Below are 22251 nucleotides of genomic sequence, written 5' to 3'. Positions count from 1 at the left end.
AAAAATAAAAATAAATTTTAAAAAATATGTGTGGGATGATAATTACTACCAAGAAACTTGACGAATACAATAGCTTAGTGGATAAGAACAAATTTTGGAGTTACCTAAATCTGTCCTGCCTCTTATGAACTGTGTGTCATGAGCTGAATTGTGTACCCCCACCAAAAAAACGTATATGTTTTAACCCGTCAGGAGCTCAAAATGTGACTGTATTTGGAGGTAGGGCCTTTAAAGAAGTAATTAAGCTGAAATAGGTCGTATGAGTGGGTCTTCATCCAGTATCATGTGTCCTTATAAGAAGACAAGATTAGGACATAGACAAACACAGAGGGAGGACAATGCATGGAAAGACCGGGAAGAAGACAGCAATCTGCAATCCAAGGAGAGAGGCCTTAGAAGAAACCTAAGGGCGCCTGGGTGGTTCAACCTGTTAAGCGTCTGGCTTCAGCTCATGTCATGATCCAGGGGTCCTGGAATGGAGCCCACATCAGGCTCCCCGCACAGCAAAGAGTCTGCTTCTCCCTCTCCCTCTGCCGCTCCCCCTGCTTTTGCTCACTCTCTCTCCTCTCTCAAATAAATAAATACATAAATACATCTTTTTTAATTAAAAGTTAAAATTAAAAAAAAAGAAAAAGAAGAAACCTACATTGTAGACACCCTTATCTTGGATTTCTAGCTTCCAGAATTGAGAAAATAAATTTCTGTTGTTTGAGCCACCCAGTCTATGACAGTTATGGCAGCCCTAGTAAACTAATATACTATGTGAGCTTGAATAAATTACTTAAATTTTTCTAAAGCTCAGCTTCCTTAGCATAAAATGGGGACAATAATAATGCTTGCCCTATAGGGTTGTTGTGAGAATTAAATAATGTTTGTAAAGCTCATAGCATTGTAATCACCAAATAAATTCTAGGTATTATCAACTTGAAGATTAAATGACGTTATACATGTTAAAGCACTTAAAACTCTGTCTAGTACACAAAGCTCTAATAAGTATTTTTAACAAATTTTCCATCTTTACTACATTTTCCTATCTCCAAATTAATGCTTTTTAGACCAGTCTAGCTTATTTGTGCCATAATTAAATTAGATGCAACAGATGTTGACCTACCAAGGAAAGAAATAACCAATCCAATCCAGCAAACATTTGCTGAGCACCTATATTTTGTCAACTTTATTTCCAAGTATTTGATAGACTTTGATGTTATATTAAATGCTATCATTTCTTAAAAATTCTATTTCTATTTGAAGTTCTGTTATAAAGAGCAATTTATTCTTATATGTTATTTTCTATCAGCCTTGTTAAACTTCCCTAATGAGTTAAAAATTTCATCTTGTAGTTTCTTCTGGATTTTTTTATATTCACAACCAAACCACATACAAACAATAAGAATTTTGTTTTCTTCTTTCTAAATTTTATGTGTTTTGATAGACAAAACTCTTTAATTTTAAGAAATCAAATTTATCAGTATTTTTCTCTTACTCTCAGTGTCTTAAGAAACCCCTTCCTTACCTCAAGGTCCAAATGCAGAACCTCAGATTCAGGGGGTCTGGGTGGTTGAGTCAGAGGCCTGCTTGTTAAGTGCGCTGCCACCACCCCATTCCTGACCTAATGTCATCACCAGTTACCTTTCCAAAAACCGGGCGACTGGGTTTCTCTGTCTTCAAAGTCTCCCAAGATCATTGGCAATCCCCAAGAGCTTCCCTTACCCTTGCTTGCATTCTCCCCTTGGCTCTGCAGTTTCCTGCGGCGTTCTTCCCTTGCAAACTTTCCCACGCTTTCACTAACATTAGAATTCGTAAGCTCCTTCTGGTCCTCAGCTTTCTTCAAAAGAGGGCGGGGGAGAGTAGTCTGAATTGGGTTATGAGGCCCCCGGGAAGGGTACCTCACCTCAGCCATTGAACTCACTTTGCCGGCCGTGAGTCTGTTCCAAGCTCCGGCTAAGGAGGCATCCGCCAGGCCCCGCCCCTAGGGGCGGGGTCCATGGCATCTCCTGCCCAGTCTGCCCTCGCGCGGAGCCCCGTTCTCTGGGAACTCACCTCCCCGACACTCAGGGAGGACCCTGTTAGGGCCGCTTTATGGCCCCAGTCTCAGACCTTCCCAGGGGACATGGGGTAGAGTGACACAAGGCACTCAGCTCGTGGCCCCACCGATGAGCTTCCCTCCGCCCTATGGGAAAGGGTGGCCCCAGAGAGAATTTATAAGGCTCCCGCACCTAAATGCATTTATCAGTTATGGTGACTTCCCACAATACATAGCAACATGTAAATATCGCGGGGAGTACCTCCCCTGTCCCTTGTACGTGTCTTCTCAGGACGCACGCACGCGCGCTGTGTTCCCGCCCTGTGACTCTAGGCGGGCAATTCCTGGAAGAGGCTTGCTGACGGGAACGTTCAGGCTCCATGGCTGCCCGACGGCGGGGGACGCGCAGCGGCGGGGCACGAGGTTCGGTGCACACTGTAGGGGGCGAACGCTGGGGGGCGACGAGTCTGACGGGGAACGGGGCCCTCTGCTCTAGCCCCTCCCCTTCCGTCGCCCCCTGACCCGCCCTTGTCTATCAAGCTAGTTTAGGTGCTAAACTTTTTAAATTTCGGTTTTCAGAGCTTTTTGGATTACGGAATTGTGTATAAGGGCTTGTGGACCTGTAGTAACTAACAGGGTGCCAGCATTATTTTAAATATTTTAAATGTCATTCAATTAAAAAAAATTTATTGTAAGATGCATCATTATTTTATGTATAACTAGGAAAGGAGAAAGTGCTTCCAATTAAAACGTGATTCATTGTTTATATGTCATCCATTGTAAGTGCATCCCAGTTTCAAAGATAGTAAAATTCAGGTCTTAGAATTGATGAGTATTATACTCTGTGTGTTAACATGTTCTTAAATGCATCCATCCTACAAATGTGTAGGTCCATCCTACAAATTAGGTAGTATTTTGTCATCCTCTGGATTTTACAGTCGGGGCAACTGAGGTGCAAAGAGATGAAATAACTTCTACAAGGTTCCACAGCTGTTGGAGACAGGGCTAGGCTCTAAACTAGAGACAGATTCCAGAGCACTCTATTAACCATTATCTCATACCACCTTAGGTAGTTTGAAGATAGGTATTGGGAAAGTTTGGGGGCACAGGTAAACAGAGATAAGCAGTCTATGACACTCATGCCTCAGGCTATGAGCTCACAAGAGCCCTGGGGCTCCATTTTATTTTATTTTATTTTATTTTAATTTGGCTAGAATCGCAATTTAGGAAGTGATTTCTCAGACTGTTGTCAAGAACAGTGGCATGGCAGTTATTTCTTTGTAAATTTACAAAACCATCTTGAACCATTTCTTTAAACAGATGACGTTTTTTCAAAGTAGGATTGTGTTCAGTGGGTACTCATTCTTTCTTTTGATTCTTTGCCCATTCTTCATGCCCATGGCTTCTGTAGCATTAAATGAAGCTGGAAAAGTTCATAATGGCAGCACGGCTATAGAAGACCCTCCTCCTGCAAAGAAAACTCGAAGATGCCAGAGGCAGGGGATGAAAAAGGAGCCTGTGGCTGGAGGAGAGGCCAATAATGACAGGACAGAAGACAAGCAAGGTCAGCTTCAAGTGGTAGGCCAGGAAGGACATGGCCTAGCAGGATTGTCTATGGGAGGGGTGAGGGCAAGGGATGCCTTGTTCTTTCAACTCTTACTTCTTCCTTTCTTGAAGATATAATTAATTTTCTATCCTTTGGGCATACCACAGTACAAATCTCCTTTCTCAGAATCTTCAGTTTCATGTAGTTTAGACAGATTGAGACCTGGACAGATCAGGATTGCTTGGGAAGGGCAAAGTTCATTATGAATTTTATTATAACTTTATTGTTATAGCTGTTTTTGATTCCCATACAAGTAGCTGTAGTACGTATCTGTCTTCCCTCAGAGTCTGTGAAGACCTTGCTGTTAAAGGGCAAAGCTCCCGTGGACCCCGAGTGCACAGCCAAGGTGGGGAAGGTGAGAGACTCCTTTGCCTATCGATTTCTCAGAGAGCAGTTTTTCTTTTGCTACTGGGATTCCTGTCCAGAACACTGCTAGTATTCATTTTAGGAGTCCTCTCCAAAATACTACTAGTGATTAATTTCTCCAAGGCTAACATATGGGAGTGGTGGAGTTTGGCGTTAATAATCAGGGTGTTTTTTAACTTCTGGGGTTGTCATCAGCTTTCCACACCTCATTCTCTTTCTCAGTTAGCAAATTATCCCATTATCAAGGAAGAACCATCTTTGTTCTAATGAGAAACTGTGCTCTGGTATGGCATGAATTACTGATGAATGTGAAAAGGATTTGAAGAATACAGAAGAAAGGCTTCCTTTGGAGCAGCTTTCCTTTAACTATTGGAATCATTTGTTTTTCTGTAATTACAAAAAAAAGCAACATGTTTTCATTATAGGAATAACACGTTATGTGTAGAAGAACATCCCTTTGCAGTTCTTTCCCTGGAAGGTAGATATTGGTAGTGCTGGAGAATGACACCTTGAGACAATAAAATTTAGAGCATCACTAAGGATCTCATGAGGACTGAGACTATACTAATGTCAGTGTTTTCCTTCTCTCTCTAGGCCCATGTGTACTGTGAAGGGAATGATGTCTATGATGTCTTGCTAAATCAGGTAAGGGGAAGAGCTGTTCTATGTATGGGAATTTTTTTCTTGATACTTACTGATGAGAGTGCCCCAATGCCCATATCTTTAATTCTGAAGTCCCTGATACTAGCCTTATAGTATAGTCTTCTCCTTACAGCAGTTACTGGTACCTGTGACCAAGGAAGACATCAGTTTATGTGGCTCCCATTTGTAAACCTCTCTCTTATGTTCATATTTCTGTTACCATAGACCAATCTTCAGTTCAACAACAACAAGTACTATTTGATTCAGCTGTTAGAAGATGATGCCCAGAGGCACTTCAGTGTTTGGATGAGATGGGGCCGAGGTAATGACTCTTATTATGGATTTTCTAATTTGTCATTCAGAAAGCCAGAAACAGGTTAGTGAGTAACCAGAAGATCCTCTGGGTTTAAATTGGTGGAATGGAGGCTTTATAACCTGGGAGGGGCTTGCAAATGGGAAATAGCGAGCATCTTCATTAGGAAGTTCCCACTGAAAAAACTAACAGCAGCCTGTTGAGGCTGGGAAGTGTCCTGCATTTGGTCTGCTAATGCTGCTCAGAGACTGTGGCAGTTAGAGGTAACTAATATCAACAGGATCAGTTTCCTGGGCCCATTTACCGTAATTTCCCTCTCCCCTTCCTGCGCATTTGTCAGATACTAAGCAGGGAGACCTTAGAGAGCTGGCTTATTACTTGAGAAAACTCTTCTTGGATTGGGAGGCAGGAAACCATCTTATATGTGGCATTTGCTTTGCAGTTGGGAAAATGGGGCAGCACAGCTTGGTGGCTTGTTCAGGGGACCTCAACAAAGCCAAGGAAATCTTTCAGAAGAAGTGAGTGCTAAGAAATGAGTACCAAAAAAATACCATTCTTCTTGGATGTATCTTCTTTAAGAATTTTATAAGTGTGGTTTGGCCTCAATGTTAATGTATTTCCACTGTGACATTCTATGACTGGGACACCAAACTGCATCCTTAGTTAGTGATTACATCACCTGGAACCTTGAAATTGACTAAAAACAGAAGAATCTAATACACTTAGCACATGACCAACAATTAAGGAAATTTGGGAAAAGTGGATGGGATGAGAATATTCAGTTAGAGTTTTAAAACTTCTTTCACTATGATATGGAGGCAGAGCTTTCTGGTCTCTGGGAATCTTTCACAGAAAGGGATTAGAAAGGGGTCTTTTGTCTAAAATCTCAAAGGCTTTTGTGGGTATTTTGGGGCCTTTGGGAAGCTCAAGAGTCCTTTTTTCCCATTTTTTGTTCCCATTGACTCCAGAGCTTTTTTTTTTTTTTTTTCATTCAGGGTCCTAATTTAGAATCCAGATTTTTGGGAAGTCAGATATAAGAGTTCTAAGAAACAGTTGGGGAAAAAAAAGAAATAGTTTGGAGGTGTTCTAAAGAAACAATTATAAGCCCATTCCTAGTAGTAGACCCTTATTTGTAAGATTTTCTCACCATTGTGGATCCCACAGATTCCTTGACAAAACAAAAAACAATTGGGAGGATCGTGAGAAGTTTGAGAAGGTGCCTGGAAAATATGATATGCTAGAAGTGGACTATACCACCAATACTCAGGTAAACTCTGGCTATACATTTGGGGAGAAAACTGCTTCCTCTGAACCAAGGTGAAGTCTAGCAGAATGGCTTAGATCAGGTCCCAGACTAGAACAGATCAGGGTATCTTGCATCTTGCTATTTCCCACCTAAGTAAAGGTAACAATTCCCTCAGGGGCAACTTTCACGGATCTTTGTAATCTTGAAGGGACTGTAGATTAAAGATAGAATATGCTTTCTAGTCTCTATTATTTATTTATTTTTAATTTTAAAGATTTTATTTATTTATTTGACAGAGACAGAGCGAGAGAGGGAACACAAGCAGGGGGAGAGGGAGAGGCAGGCTTCCCACCGAGCAGGGAGCCCAATGTGGGGCTCTATCCCAGAACCCTGGGATCACGACCCGAGCCAAAGGCAGACGCTTAACGACTGAGCCACTCAGGCGCACCTAGTCTCTATTATTTAATGCAATTCTTTTAAAATCTTTGGTCCTATTTCCAGAAGTTTAATGTATGGATCAAGAGAGGAGTAATATATAGTCACACTGATGAAACGGCACTTAAAGTTGTCTTCACTTCTGGTTATATACCACATTAAAAAAAAGTTAATTTCAACAAATTGAGTTGCAACCAGGATGATGAAAGCTGTCACCTGCAGTATCTGAGAAATGTAAAAATCTTAGTCTTTTTAAGATGAGAAGATCTGAGACATAATAGCTGTCTTTACATACTTAACAACACATTAGGAGAGCCTTTTAGACTTGTTCCAGGAGTTTAACTATGGGAGGCACATGGAGGACTAGAAGGTGGAATCACATCAAGTACTCTAACTAGGTTAATAATGGAATGAGCCTGTGTTCAAGCAGGAGCTAATTGGTGTTCACCTACCAGGGATATTGTAGAGCCAGCCCTTGCAGGGACCTTAAAATAGATCCTTCCAGATTTTGTAATTCTTTTTTTTTTTTTTTTGGCTGTAGAGTGAAGAGGAATCAAAAAAGGAATCTCTTAACTCCCCTTTGAAACCAGAATCACAGCTAGATCTTCGTGTGCAGGAGCTGATAGAGTTGATCTGTAATGTCCAGGCCATGGAAGAGATGATGGTAGAAATGAAATATGACACCAAGAAAGCCCCACTCGGTAGGACTTCAGATTCTATCCCACATTCTCTCTTTGTATTTCCTAGTTCCTTTAATAGGACATTTCATCACCTTCATGATTTAAAGCTTGCTAATATTGTGAATGAAAAAAAGGAGATCTGGGGTGAGAGGTAGTGTGGGGAGGAGAAGCTGTTTTGAGAGTTGAAAGGTGAGAGTCTTTGTCGGGTAGGCACATGAGTACAGTTTCAGGATAGGACCCTAGTTGTGGGGTCTGATGATCTCTGGCTGGGCCTGCAGGGAAGCTGACAGTGGCACAAATCAAGGCAGGCTACCAGTCTCTTAAGAAGATTGAGGACTGTATTCGGGCTGGCCAGCATGGACGAGCTCTCATGGAAGCCTGCAATGAATTCTACACCAGGATCCCACATGACTTTGGGTAAGGCCTGTGCTGTTACTTCTCTTTGGTCTTCTACCTAACTATAGTCTTTTTACTCTCATTTATAATGAAATGATCATCTTGGATAGACACAGAGTCAAAATGATTTATAGATAGCCTATGTAGTCAACTTACAAGTTTGGGATGCACTCTCCCGGCCTGATTATAACCATATTTTCTGACCAAGTAGAAGTTACCAAGAGAAAATAGGTCTAGATATCCAACCAACAAGTAAAATGGCTTGAGGCATAAAACTCCCTATTTCCTATTCAAATGATAGTAGGCATATAAAATACATTTTATCTTTGTTGATTCTATATTCTGATGCTTATTCTGTTTTTATTCCTTTTATTGCTTTATAGAGCTCTGTGACCTAAAAATAACCCTGAGTGGTCAGCAGGTCTACTTCTGTTTCTAGGCAGTACTATATCCAAGCTGCTCCTTATTGATACTGATATATCTTATTTAAAAAACAAGATTTGGCTATTATCAAAAACAAGAAATAACAAGGGTTGGAAAGGATGTGGAGGAAAGGGAACTCTTGTATACTACTGGTAGAATTGTAAATTAGCACAGCCACTATAGGAAACAGTATGGAAATTCCTCAAAGAATTAAGACTAAAACTACCATATGACCCAGCCATTCCACTTCTGGATATTTATCTGAAAATTATGAAAACATAAATTCGAAAAGATATGCATCCCTTTGTTCATTGCAGCATTATTTACAGTAGCCAAGATATGGAAACAACCTAAGTGTTCATTACAGATGAATGGATAGAGAAGAAGTGGTGTATATATACAATGGAATACTACTCAGCCATAAAAAAGAATGAAATCTTGCCATTTGCAACAGCGTGGTTGGATGGATCTTGATGGTATCATGCTAAGCAAAATAAGCCAACAGAGAAAAACAAATACCATATGACTTCACTCATGTGGATTCTAAAAAAAAAAAAAAAAAAATTCATAGGGTCACCTGGGTGGCTCAGTCGTTAAGCGTCTGCCTTCGGCTCAGGTCATGATCCCAGGGTCCTGGGATCGAGCCCCGCACCAGGCTCCCTGCTCCACGGGGAGCCTGCTTCTCCCTCTCCCACTTCCCCTGCTTGTGTTCCCTCTCGCTATGTCTCTGTCAAATAAATAAATAAAATCTTAAAAAAAAAAATCATAGATACAGAGAACAGACAGGGGAAAGGGGTTGGGGGTGGGTGAAATGGGTGAAGGGGGTCAACCATATGGTGAGGAATAGTAACTGAACTTGCAGTGATCATTTTCAAATTATAAAGCTATGTATATAGATGTAGATATATTAAGGGAACCCATAAAAAAGAATTTCATTTCTAGTCCCAGATGTCAAAATCTATACAGTGTGTTTGTTTTATCTTTAGTCTGTTACTTTTAGTCATGTGCCTTTGGCCACCTGTCAGAGAACTGATTATGGATTATATCTCTGTCCTTAGACTCCGTACCCCTCCATTAATCCGGACAGAGAAAGAACTATCAGACAAAGTACAACTACTAGAGGTGAGATATGTGTGGATTGGGAAGTATTACTCTCTGGTTCCAAGTCCCTACACGTTGATCCTGTATCTCATCTTGCCAGGCTTTGAGAGACATTGAAATTGCCATTAAGCTGGTGAAGACAGAGCTGCAAAGCCCAGAACACCCATTGGACCAACACTATAGAAAACTACATTGTGCCTTGTGCCCTCTTGACCATGAAAGTTATGAGTTCAAAGTAAGAAAAATGATCATTTATTTTCCTACCTTTAAGACCAATCCTCCTAACCCCACTGTTCTGTGACTACTTCTGGTTAAAAACAAACTTTTTTTTTTTTTTTTTTGTGAGCAGCAAGCAAGGTTTATTGAGTGATAGTACAAAGCTCCCGAAGAAAGAAGGGACCCGAGAGGGTTGCCCAAGAGCAAACTTTTATATAGAGCTGAATTTCAATTTACCAGGAATTGGAGAAGGTAGAGCTCTTTCTCACTGTCTTGTGAGACCATTAGGGAGCAGAAAGTCTGCCAGTTTTTACCAGAAGCCCTGAGGTTCTTCAGCTCAGTCTGGTCTCTTACAGAGTCCACACCAGCCATTTCTTTCTTTTCACAGGTGATTTCCCAGTACCTGCAGTCTACTCATGCTCCCACACACAGAGACTATACCATGACCTTACTGGATGTTTTTGAAGTGGAGAAGGAGGGTGAAAAAGAAGCCTTCAGAGAGGACCTTCATAACAGGTTCAGTTTAGCTTTGGGTTTGGGAAGACATTCCCTTGCCTGAAGTGCAGTTATGGGACTTCCAGAAAATGGCTTTTTTATGCTTATGGCCTATCTCTGCTGGAGAGCAAGAGAGTACAATAATAGTGGCTTTTCCCTAGGATGCTGCTGTGGCATGGTTCCAGGCTTAGTAACTGGGTGGGAATCCTGAGCCATGGGCTTCAAATTGCCCCACCTGAGGCTCCCATCACAGGTTACATGGTGAGTAGAAATTGAATCCTGGAAGGAGGCACAAGGATAAAGGATACAATAATATTCTCAGTCCTTCCCCCCCCCCCCCCCCCCGTTTTTTTTAGATTAGGATTCAGCAGTACCCTTCCCAAGAATTAAACCAGCTCACTGATAACCCTGACATATTTTTTTCTTTTTTCACACCCTGACATTTCTTACTATGTCCTTCTTTCTTTAAATTCCTAAAGATATCCCTTCTGCCGGCTCAGAAAGCAGAAATTCACCAATACACCTGCTTTCTGGAAAAGAATTGCAGGGGGAAATGGAGAAGGGTCTATAATGTGTTTAAGATCATGGAAACACAGGGTCAGTGATACAGGCCTCCTTTCTAACACAGTGGATTAAGTTTGTTTACATATTTCAGTTTGGGAAAGGAATCTACTTTGCCGACATGTCTTCTAAGAGTGCCAATTACTGCTTTGCTTCTCGAGTAAAGGATACCGGACTGCTGCTTTTATCAGAGGTGAGATGACCATATTTATGATCTCTAGCTTATTATTAGTTCCTGTTTTTCCAGAGAGAAAAGTTTGACTCCAGAACTAAGAGGTTCACCTGGGAGAACTTGAGAGGGGAGCCAAGGGCAATTTCCATTCCATTCCTCTGCAGGACGAGAGGAAGAAAGTACCGATGGGGGCGCCTGGGTGGCTCAGTTGGTTAAGCAACTGCCTTCAGCTCAGGTCATGATCCTGGAGTCCCGGGATCGAGTCCCACATCGGGCTCCCTGCTCAGCAGGGAGTCTGCTTCTCCCTCTGACCCTCCTCCCTCTCATGCTCTCTGTCTCTCATTCTCTCCCTCGCAAATAAATAAAATCTTAAAAAAAAAAAAAAAAAATTTAAAAAAAAAAAAAAAAGAAAGAAAGTACCGATGGGATTTTTCTGTTTGGCCTTAGAGCCATCCGGTTCTCAGTAGGATGTGGGTGTTTAAAGATCTTTTGCTTTGCAGGTCGCTCTGGGTCAGTGTAATGAGCTACTAGCGGCCAATCCTGAGGCAGAAGGATTACTTCAGGGCAAACACAGCACCAAGGGACTGGGCAGGATGGCTCCCAGACCTGCCTCCTTCATCACCCTGTGAGTACTCAGAGCCTCTAAGGCCAGAAGGCTTCTTTTGGCCAGATAAGACTCTGCTTTCTATATTCTGACTTCTGACCCAGAGGCAGATGTTGACACACTTTTTTCCATTTGGCAGGAATGGGAGTACGGTACCCTTAGGACCAGCAAGTGATACAGGAATTCTGAATCCAGAGGGCTATACCCTCAACTACAATGAATTTATTGTCTATAACCCCAACCAGGTCCGTATGCGATACCTTCTAAAGGTTCAGTTTAATTTCCTGGAGCTGTGGTGAATGTCAATATTAAATAAACCGGATAGGTCTGATCTTCAAAGAAGAAAATAGGCAAGGTTTTACTTTTGAATTTTCTGATCTTTTATGTAATAAAAATAGCACAAATCTACCACTGGCTTCTTTGGGCTTTATTTCTCCAACCACATATTTCTTCTCATGTTTGTACCTCATTTTCAGGGCAGGAAGTACACATTGCTCCATGTATCCCACGGCTAGCTGCAAGTTACTCAGGATCCTGTTCCTTCACAGCAGACTAGCCTCTGTGCATTGAAGGATGCTAATGGAGACGGATGCTTTTCCCCATTTAAGTCAGTTTTTCTGCAACCTGGAGTTTGTTGGGTATTATTACAAGAAGGGTAGAGACAACAGAGGCTGCATTGTTCCCTTGCTCCCATCCAAATCTTCTAACTTGCCTTTTTCCCCTGTTTACCAACTGTAGACCAGGTCTCCCACCACTTATCCTAGGGTTCAGCAGATGTCCAAAAATCTGGAAGCACTTAGAGGACTTGTCACTAACCCTAAATATATCTCAGGGAGGAAAGGAGAGAAACAGAATGAGTTTTGACATGCCCTGCTCCACCTAAGAAGTACCAAAGTCCAGGTCAGATCCAAAGACTTCCTGATTATTTGTAAACACATGCAACACAAATACACGTACGTACATACACACATACACACACACACGTACACCATACTTCCTTAGATAAAAGTAAAGGTTATTTAAATGAAAACAGTAGCCTGTAACTTTTTAGAGACCAGATTACCAAGATCTATCAAAATTTAAAATATACATACCCTGGGGTGCCTGGGTGGCTTAGTCGTTAAGCGTCTGCCTTCGGCTCAGGTCATGATCCCAGGGTCCTGGGATCGAGCCCCGCATCGGGCTCCCTGCTCGGCGGGAGGCCTGCTTCTCCCTCTCCCACTCCCCCTGCTTGTGTTCCTGCTCTCGCTATCTCTGTCTCTATCAAATAAATAAATAAAATCTTAAAAAAAAAAAAAATTTTTATCTAAAACTAATGATGTAATGTATGGGGATTAACATAACAATAAAAAAATTTAAAAAAAAAATTTTTTTTCTTTAAAAAAAATAATAAAAGAAAATAAAATATACATACCCTTTGACCTAAAAACTACAGATGTGCTTGTCTGTATAGATTATGTCAGTGCAGCATTGTTATATGCAAAGATCCCTAGATAAGGAACTAGTTAAATATACGCACTCATTGAGCTACTGTGCTGCTGTTAAAACTAGACTACACACTTCTCCAAAAAGTAGAAGAGAATACTTCCCAACTCATTCTATCAGGCAATAGGAAACCAAAACCAGATAAAGATACCACCAGGAAAGAAAACTATAGACCAATGTCCCTTAAGAATACATATGTGCAATAAAATGCTACCAAGCCTAAACCAGTAACGTAAAAAGAATTATACACCATGACAAAGTGAGATTTAGCAAAGGAACGTGAGGTTGGTTCAACACACGAAAATCCATCAGTGTAGGACAAAAGTCACGTGACTATCTTATTAGACGCAGAAAAGGCATTTGGCAAAATCCAGCACCCTTTCATGATAAACATTCAGCAAAGAATGGAAGGGAACTTCTTCAACCTGATAAACGACATCTATGCAAAACCCACAGAAAGACTGAAATGGATGAATGACTCCTTTGAAAATGGGGAAGAAGGAATAAATAATCCTTTCAGAAGGATTTCAATTAATGTAGAAGGCTTGAGGGAAATAGAAAATCTTTAGAAAACCACAGTAATGGGGCGCCTGGGTGGCTCAGTCAGTTGAACATCTGACTCTTGAATTTCGGCTCAGGTCATGATCTCAGGGTTGTGAGACTGAGCCCTGCATCCAACTCTGCACAGAGCATGGAGCCTGCTCGGGAATAATTGCTATAGTCAAGATCAATGGATGAATGCTGAAATTAGTGGAACAGGATAACTTTCATAGTCTCAAAAAACCTACCTCAAGATTTACTGATTACTGTGGTAATTTTAACATAGGAGCATAAATTCTTTGCTAACTCTCCCTCTACGAGGTTTAGTCTCCCTCCTCTTAAGTGGGGGCTGGGCTTAGTGACTTGTTTCTAACAGATTATGGAAAAATAACAGTAAAAAACAAAAACAAAAACCACCTTACCCGTAAAAGTGATCAAAATTGGGGCGCCTGGGTGGCTCAGTTGGTTGAGCGTCTGCCTTCGGCTCAGGTCATGATCCCAAGGTCCTGGATGGAGCCCCACATGGGGCTCCCTGCTCAGCAGGGAGCGTGCTTCTCCCTCTCCCTCTGCCATCCCCCTCTCCCCCCCCATCCCCCTGCTTGTGCTCTCTGGCTCTCTCCGTCAAATAAATAAAATCTTAAAAAAACAAAAACAATGATCTCAGAAGATGTTTAAACTACAACCTAAATTAATTTTCCCTTCAACTCCCTTGGACACATATTTACTTTTACCTAGAGTCTCTTCTTATTGTCACTCACAGCAATTATACTATGACCTTGCTGTACACCTACAAGGTAAGAAAGAAAAAAACCTTCAAGAGGGCCTGGCCAACAAGGCTGAGTCTATTGAGCAAAGGTCAAGTTAGCCTTTTCTTAACTTTCTCCATCCCCATTCCTCCAGCCTTAGATAGGGTGCTTTTGTAGAATTTTTAGAGCATAGAAGACAGACATCTAGGGCTTCCTCCTGTCCTTGGCCCATGCTCTCAGGGAAGCAAAAGGCAAAAAGATTGAAAGCAGCAACTTTTAGGATGATGCCATGCCATGGTTCTCTGTAGCATTTCTGGGTAGTATTATAAATTTCAAATAACCTTAATTTGGATTCTGGTCACAAGGTATGTGGAGGAGGTGGTCTAGAAGGTATTTTTAGAGCCCTTGCATGAGACACATGAGAAAATATAGAAGCATGACCTATGATTAAGACATCAGCTGATGGCATTTCTTATATATTTATCCTCTGGCTGAGGGAGACCGTGGGGCACTGATAGAAATAAGGAAAAAGTCCCTTAGGTGATTTGTCCGTGAAAACCTGGAATCAGGGCAAAGTGAGAACAAAACTCAGTACCCCTCAACTCCCCAATTCCTCAAAACTCATTTCTAGATCAGAGTGCAGTGGTATTTCTCTGAGAGAACCCTACCGTCCTGGGACAAAATCTTGTAAGCCTGGCTTATCATACACAAGTCCTTAAATTCTTGGACATAGAAGACCTTTAACCTTTCCCTAACCCTTAGAAAGAGCCTCAGGCAACTTCCTCTCCCATAAGATAGAATTACAGGAAAATAAGGTTCTAGAACTTAAAAGGATCACAGTCCATGGTGAGTCCATGGGTAGGACTGTTCCATCTCTCCATTCGTTCTAATCTTTGTGAACTTCAGTTTGAGAGCTACACCTTTGTGGTTTCTTCCAAGAATGCAAATTACTATATTGACAAACGTGTGCAAGTCAAGTGGCTGGTGCTGTTCGGTCAGAGGCTGTGAAAGCCAGGAGTCTGGTTCTACTCAGCGCCCCGGCTTCTCACCGCTCATCTGGGCAGTTAGTTCTGCACAGAAGAGGCTGTTTCTATGGGAGGAACCTAATGTTCTCTCTAAATGCCCTGCCTGGGGGGCACTGTCAACTCACGCTTCCTTCTTTTATTACTTCTTGACCAAGTGAGATTTCTTCAGCGCTCTGTTCCAACTAAGCGCTGGCCAACATCACTCATTCCTCCCCGTCAGGAATGGCGTCTCAGGACCCTCAGGCCAGCAAATGACACAAGATTTCTAAAGCCTGGTTTCAAAGAATATCTATTAAAGAGCTGGTTCTCTTTCTTGCGGTTCCAGTAAGGACTGATGTTAAATCAGAAAAGAAACATGAGAATGTCGTATTCTTGATCCACATCCACGTCAGAACACAGGCAGGACTGCACTGGAGATTTTCTGACACTTTATTTTAAAAATTTTAATCAAGAAAGTAGCCACTGGTATCTTCCGGCTTTGCATCTCTAGCACAAGTGGGTGGTGCATCTTCACTCCCAGGACAGAAAGTACACGTTGCCCAGTGTGTCTCCCACTGCAAGCTGCAGCGCAGAGTCGGGGCCCAGCCAAGGTTCCAGGCAGCTGACAGCCGCCTCGCATTGGAACAGACCCAGCTACAATGGGGAACGAGAGACAGCGAGATGAGGGCTACAAGCCTAGGGCGTCCTTACTCACTTGTTTTTCTCTCGCAGCGATGCCTTTTATTTAGAAACAGGTTAGTTGCGCATGACAGCAAGGATAGGAGAAAACAGAATTTTGCTCTTTTGTACTTTCTTTGCCCAAGTTTGCTCTCTGTGGAATCCCTTTAGCCCTCCTTACACACGTACACACTTACCAGCTGCATACTGGGTCTCTCCCACAGCTTAACATCTCTGTCCTTTGAAGCTGTCACCAGCAATCCAGGCAGCACATGGAGGGCTGTGACAGAGCCCGAGTGAATCTTGGAGGGGAAGGAGAAGGGATGTGGTGAGCTTTCAGTGGGCCCTCCTCGGTCGAGGAAGCATCCACCTGTCAGACCGAGAGCCTCCTCCCCTCTGTTTGTGACCCATCCCTCCAACTCACCTTCCTGCGCTGCTGAGTCGCCAGCCGTGGGGGTGGGGACCAGCTACCTGTGCTTCTGTCATTCACAGATGAGGCTGTCTCTGGAGTTGCGGTTTCAGGCATTTCTGTTTTCTGCCAGAGGTTGCCTGTCTCCCATTCTCCTTCAGGGGTACACTTGGCGAGTTTCCATAGCATCCCATCAGAGCTGGCACACAAAAACGAGGACTCTGCCATTTCAAGCACAGAGCTTAGAGCTGGGTCTCCGGCTTCAAAGGACCCACCATTCCCTACAAGGCATCTCCAGACTCTGTAGGTCCTCCTATCCCACTCACCAGATTCCGGTTTGGCCTGGGTTACCAACACGAAGGTCCCAGTAGGATTCTCCAAGTCCAGCTGAAACTCAAGGTTCTCCTCAAAGTCCCCTGACTCCTTCTGCCTCTACGAAAGAGTGGCCCATTCTGTTTAGCCTCCTCATAGCACCTGACCCTACCCAGCCAAAGCAACAGTTTTCGGCTCTCAGCTGTTCAATTTCTTAACTGTAATTTAGACACAGTAAAGAGTATGAATCTTTTTTTTTTTTAAGATTTTATTTATTTATTGTCAGAGAGAGAGAGATTGAGAAAGCACACAAGCGGGGGGAGTGGCAGGCAGAGGGAAAAACAGGCTCCCCGCCGAGCAAGGAGCCCAGGACTCGATCCTGGGATCCTGGGATCATGACCAGAGCCAAAGGCAGACGCTTAACCCACTGAGCCAGCCAGGCATCCCTAAGTGCACGCATCTTAAATGTACATCTCAAGGAACTTTTCCATATGTATACATCCATGCAATCACTGCCCAGGTCAACATGTAGAACATTTCCATCACCCTAGAAAAATGCCTTCATGACCCTTCCCGGTCAATACCAGAGCACCCCCACCCCCAGGGCTAACAATATTCTGAGTTCTGTCACCATAAATTAGCTCTGCTTGTTCTTTAACTTTATTTGAATGAAATCATGTAGTATGTACTCTTTTGTGTCTGGCTTCTTTCACCCAACGTAACACCTACGAGATGTGTCTGTATTGTTCCAGACACTAGTACTCGCAGTGGCAAGACAAGAGAGACATGAGAAAAAATGCAATTAAGAAAACTCCTATGTTGATGGTTTCCCATGATTTTTTTTAAACACTGGAATCCTTTTTTGTATCAATAAAATCTTATAGGGAAGCTGAAACCCGCTATAGAATGCTCTTAAGTAGAGCTGCTCCGGTTGACGGAAGAGAAAGGAATTTGGAACCAGTGCCCTTCCCTTCCTCTTATCCTCAATCACGGCCCCAGGGTTTTAAAAGTATTGGCCCTGGACAAATGTTTTAACACACACTCACATAGGACTTACTAAGAAAAAAAGGCCTCCAGGTTCCGCTGGCTGCAGGACAAACACACCATAGTCTTGATGGGTGGACAATAACATAGCACATTCTGAATAGTGGCTGCTCCTGGTGTACAAGAAAGAAAGAGGCTGAACGTATGAACATCTCTCTGTAAGACCCCAGTGTTTTGTTCTAAGTTAGACCCAAGTTCATAACCCACTTTGCCTTTTTCTGTAGCCTGAGAGGAAACAGCTTTTTGAATCCTACCAGATTACAGAAGGAGCATCCCCTGGCTTCATGCACTGTAACTGCAAACCCGCATCGGCCAAGAGGAGGGAGTGACCATCTGGAGCCAGGGCCACACCTGTCAGGAAGCCTAAGTCCTCCCGCAGAACTCGGTTCAGGTGAAGACTGCAACTCACAAAAGGTACAGGGACAAAGAAAGATCCTATTTTAGTCCGCCTCTCTCAGGCTCCTCGGCTCCCCATGAATTCCTCAGGAGCGAAGTACAGAACACAATCAATGACCTTCCCTACAAATTCTCTTCCTCTTTCTGTTTTTCTTGTATCAGTATTCATTATCACCATCCCCTTACCTGCTCAAAAGAGGAATCTCTAACCTTCTTGTCTTTTCCTTCCCTCCTGACCTCCAACTGATCAATAAGCACTGTGGATTCTACTTGCCAACACACGCCGAAATCTCTATCCCTCCTTCTCATCTCCCTGCCTGGCTCGGGGCCCACACTATGTCTTCCCTGGACTAGAGCAACGCTATGAAGGTGGTCTCCCTGCCTCTAATTCTCTCTACTACTGTCCATTTTCCATACTGCCACTGGAGTCCTCTTCCTAAACTGCAGATAATTATTCTCAAAATCCTTAGCACTATGCCCTCTGCAGCCTGCCCCCAGTTTATCTTTTCAATCCAATTCCCCCACCCCCCTGCCCCGACTCTCACCAAGAACCCACTACTCAGCTGTGCCCAGAATATACCATGCATTCTCATGCCTCCTTGCCTTTGGTTAATACCACCTCCTCTTCCTGAAACACCATTCCCTTCCCTTATGGGTCCAGAAAAGTCCTACTCATCCTTAAAGCCCAACCTCAAATAGCAACTCTTTTTATAAATTTCTCAAATTCTAAGAGTTATATAGACCTCTCTCTTCATTACAGCACTAACCACTCTGCTGATTGCTGGTGGTTTACTTAAGTGCATATTCCTCTACCGTGCTTCCTAAATTAAAAGGTAATTTCAATCTGGTTCACACAGCCTGGCTCAGAGCTTAGCATAAAGTAAGCACTTGATAATTATTATTTAAATTGACATGATGGGGAGCCAAAAACAATTTCCCAAGGACTTTTTCCCACTTAACTAACATCCTATTGACCTAGCTCAGAAGTAGAGGTGGGGTGATTTGCACAAAATCCCGGGTATAAGGAGACCATCGACGTATCACATTAACCCAGCTGCCCCATCTCACCTGAAATTTCCGGGTGTCGAACCCTCCTGCAGTTCCACTTGCCACTCGCTGACCTTTTCATCAGCGCTGAGAACAATCAAGGTGTGTGCCGAGTACCACACCAGAGCACTGATGTGGCCCGGAGCCTTGTGAGCATAACAAGTCCGTCTCAGTCTTCCTGAGGAGCCAGGCTTAACCCTCTTTCCCTTCCCAGCCATCTATGCACATACCAGTCCATGCACAGCTGGGGCAGAAGTCACACAGACAAGCACCGAGGTTGCCCCAACTCACCTGTGCTGTGGCCACAGCCTTAGCTTTGTGCCACAGGGTTAGTTCCCCAGTTCGATTCCCAGACGCTGCCACGGAACCATCTGGGGCCCATGCCACAGCGGTGATGGCTGCAGGACTCCTGGGCGTGTATGTGTCATCTGGAGAAGGAAGGAAGTGATGCATTAGAAGCTGGACCACCGCTGGGACATGAGAGGAGATATCAGGCCACCCTTGACCTTCATGGCCCCACTAACACAGCCCTCTTTCATACGCTGCCTCTCTCCATGCCTCACGCACCTGCTTCCTCAGGGACCTGCCAGAGCCGTACGGAACCATCCTCTGAGGCGGTCAACAGGACGCCTGAGGTCTCTGAAACTGCAGCTGCACTGATTGGGCCACTGTGTCCCAGGAGGGTGTGTGTTTGAAACACCTAGGAGGAGAGGATGGAGGTGGGACAGCAGGGGGGTCAATGCCACAGGAAGCTGTCCCGCTCTGCCCTCTCCACTCCGTCCACCCCAGTCCTTTCAGGGAACTCACCAAGAGTGGATGCCACAACCGTGCAGCCCCATCCAGGCCAACAGTCACCACCAGAAGCTCTGACCCAGGCTGCCCAGCTGATAAGGCACAGAGATGAAGTCAGAAGAAGGGGAGAAGCGGGGGGTGGGGGGTGGGGGAGAAGGGAAGAAAAGGGAGCTGACGTTTCCCTACCTGCCCGGGGCTCCAGGGCAGCTGCACAGTGGCTGATAGGTCCCGAGTGAGCAGGGATGCTCGTCAGCTCCACGCCCTGATGGTCCCACACTTTCAAGGTCCCATCTCGGCCCACAGACACCACATGTTCTTCCTGCCCCAGAGCACGGGATCAGAGCAAAGTCGCACTGAGCAGGACGTGGGGAGTATGACTCCTACCATTGAGGTGAGGGCTGAGCACTAAAGGCTTAGGAGATGTCCAAGAGTGCGGAGAACCCAGGGACACAGGCTGGGTGGCTCAGGACTGTAATCCTGCACGAGGTCCGGATACCGAGCTGCCCTCTCCCTCCCCTCGCTCCAACCCTCCGTCTCAATACCCTCATCCTGCTCTAATGCAGGCCCCGGCATCTCATTCTTTATACTTCTTTTGCCTTTGAGATTAGATACCCAATGCACCCAGGGTCCCAAAGCCTCCTCAGCCCTCGCAGGGCCCCCAGTGAGCTCTGCACCGCCTCCTCACCACGGCCACCACGGCGCTCACGGCACTCTGATGACCTAGGAACTGGCCAAGCTGCTGTTGCCGTTCTGGGTCCCACAGCCCCACAGAGCCGTCACTGGAACAGGAGACCTGCACAGTCAGAGGTTAGAGGAGCGGGATTATCAGCAGGCCTCCAGCATTTCTGTAGGTTTATAATGTGGGCGGGCGGGGTGGGCGCATTAAGGCTTGTGATTAAGAACATAGACTGTCCTGGGTTCAAATCCTAGCTCCACCATTCTTTACTTTATGACCTGCGGCAAGTTCATCTCTCTGCGCCTTATAAGGATTCTCATCCAGTCAATGAGGATAATAACAGTGTAGCTATTTGATGTGGGGCTGGCGCACCTACAGGAAAGACTGCCTGGTACATATGAGCACTGCATAAAGAGTAGCTATTGTCCTTGTTACTAACATACTGTCAGTCAACAAACCCAGACAAAGGTGAACAGTCTGCAATGCCAAGGAAAGATCCGGCTGCCGAGAAGGCAGGGGTAGAGAGCAGACTATGACAACTCTAGTCAACTGATTCTCACTCCTTTCTCATCTCTTCTTAAGAATGCGGGGACTGGGCGCCTGGGTGGCTCAGACGGTTAAGCGTCTGCCTTCGGCTCAGGTCATGATCCCAGGGTCCTGGGATCGAGCCCTGCATCGGGCTCCCTGCTCTGCAGGAAGCCTGCTTCTCCCTCTCCCACTCCCCCTGCTTGTGTTCCCTCTCTTGCTGCGTCTCTCTCTGTTAAATAAATAAATAAAATCTTTAAAAAAAAAAGAAGTGTGGGGACTCTGCACTGGAAAACTAGGCTTCACCAACCTTGAGTGCATAATTTGAGGGGTTTTTTTTTTTTGCCTTAGGACCAAAGAAATCACAGCAGTAGCCTTAACTGCAGAGGGCGCCCTAAACCATTGGGGAGACACTTCTGTATTCTTGTTAAGAGTGTGGGCTTTCTTATGTTTAGTGCTTCAGCCTCATCACTTACATGACCTTGGAAATGTTCTTTAATCTATCTGGGCTCAAGATCCTTGTCTGTGAAATAGAGATAGTAGTAGCGTCTGCCTTACAGGGAGTTGTAAAGACTAAATGAGGCAAGACATATGACGAGCTCACTTCAATGCCTGGCACGTACTAAGTGCTCAATATATGTCAGCTATTACTATTATTATAAATGGGTGTCAGAAACAAGATGACATGGGCAGCGTGGTCCTCCCCCAGGAACCCTGCTGAGCTCTGCCCACCCCCACCCCTTCCCTTACCAGTAGGTTGTCTTTGGTCCAGGCACAGCCAGTGACCCAGTCACGGTGACAGGCAGAGAAGGAGCAAATCAGAACAGGGGCTTTGGGCATCCGCACATCCCAGCAGAAGAGATTCTGGATAGGTCCCAAGAGACGGAGCAATCAGGACCATAGGAGGGAGGCAGGAACATCAGGGCCATTTCCGGCAAGAAATTTTAAGGGAAAAGGGAGTATCAAGGAAGGGATGGTGGACGGAAGCAGCTTAGGAGGTGTGGCAAAGCAACATGCCTCAGGAGCCGTGGGAAATGGACTGTTGAGGAATCCAGGACCCGGAGGGGCTGTGGGCTCAAGGTGGGAGGACCCCCGTGGCTCACCCGGTCCCTGCCCCCAGTGGCCAGCCTGCGTCCATCGGTGCTGAAGCTACAGCAGCTTACGGGAGCCTCATGTTCCCGGAGCTCAGTGCCACAGGGAAAGTCTTCTGCTGTCTGTGCCAGCGTCAGCAACTGCCTTGGCCAGAGGCGCACTGTGAAATCTTCTGCATTGGGAAGAGGGAGAAAGGAAGAGCCCCTGAAAGAGGAAGTGAGACGGG

At 44.5% G+C, this 22251-nt stretch overlaps 3 protein-coding genes across 5 annotated transcripts in view; 1 reads left to right on the top strand and 2 right to left on the bottom strand.

Moving 5' to 3' along the window:
* CCNB1IP1 (cyclin B1 interacting protein 1) overlaps nt 1–2179 on the bottom strand; it is a 37708-nt gene extending 35529 nt beyond the window's left edge. Inside the window, exon 1 of the mRNA XM_032417374.1 lies at nt 1711–2179. The gene's annotated coding sequence lies outside the window, so the exon portion shown is untranslated. The remainder of the gene's footprint in view (nt 1–1710) is intronic.
* A 144-nt stretch (nt 2180–2323) lies between these two features.
* Nucleotides 2324–11922, top strand: PARP2 (poly(ADP-ribose) polymerase 2). Its single transcript, XM_032418001.1, has 16 exons — nt 2324–2446; nt 3435–3587; nt 3914–3984; nt 4590–4640; nt 4863–4959; nt 5393–5468; nt 6115–6217; nt 7173–7332; nt 7590–7728; nt 9189–9252; nt 9332–9466; nt 9836–9963; nt 10104–10203; nt 10598–10696; nt 11176–11300; nt 11419–11922. Exons 1-16 carry the CDS (start codon nt 2404–2406, stop codon nt 11576–11578), a joined length of 1704 nt encoding a protein of 567 aa, XP_032273892.1. The 5' UTR covers nt 2324–2403; the 3' UTR covers nt 11579–11922.
* Nucleotides 11923–15301: 3379 nt separating this feature from the next.
* Nucleotides 15302–22251, bottom strand: part of TEP1 (telomerase associated protein 1) — a 37198-nt gene continuing 30248 nt past the window's right edge. For 2 of the 3 annotated variants that reach the window (XM_032417438.1, XM_032417439.1), the window contains exons 42-55: nt 22037–22197; nt 21684–21797; nt 20418–20525; nt 19919–20051; nt 19748–19824; nt 19508–19640; nt 19232–19368; nt 18962–19086; nt 17752–17895; nt 17511–17610; nt 16468–16573; nt 16157–16362; nt 15930–16034; nt 15302–15708 (exon numbers count right to left, since the gene is read on the bottom strand). In XM_032417438.1, the coding sequence (XP_032273329.1) occupies nt 15586–15708; nt 15930–16034; nt 16157–16362; nt 16468–16573; nt 17511–17610; nt 17752–17895; nt 18962–19086; nt 19232–19368; nt 19508–19640; nt 19748–19824; nt 19919–20051; nt 20418–20525; nt 21684–21797; nt 22037–22197 (1772 nt within the window). In that variant the 3' untranslated portion in view covers nt 15302–15585. Of the gene's footprint in view, nt 15709–15929; nt 16035–16156; nt 16363–16467; nt 16574–17510; nt 17611–17751; nt 17896–18961; nt 19087–19231; nt 19369–19507; nt 19641–19747; nt 19825–19918; nt 20052–20417; nt 20526–21683; nt 21798–22036; nt 22198–22251 lie in introns of those variants that run through there. The other variant, XR_004301026.1, reaches the window with a different exon arrangement.

This window comes from Phoca vitulina, unplaced genomic scaffold (assembly GCF_004348235.1).
Source record: "Phoca vitulina isolate PV1807 unplaced genomic scaffold, GSC_HSeal_1.0 scaffold20, whole genome shotgun sequence".
Classification (NCBI taxonomy): domain Eukaryota; kingdom Metazoa; phylum Chordata; class Mammalia; order Carnivora; family Phocidae; genus Phoca; species Phoca vitulina.
Note: the sequence above shows the minus strand (reverse complement) of the source record. Positions and strands in the feature narration are given on the sequence as shown.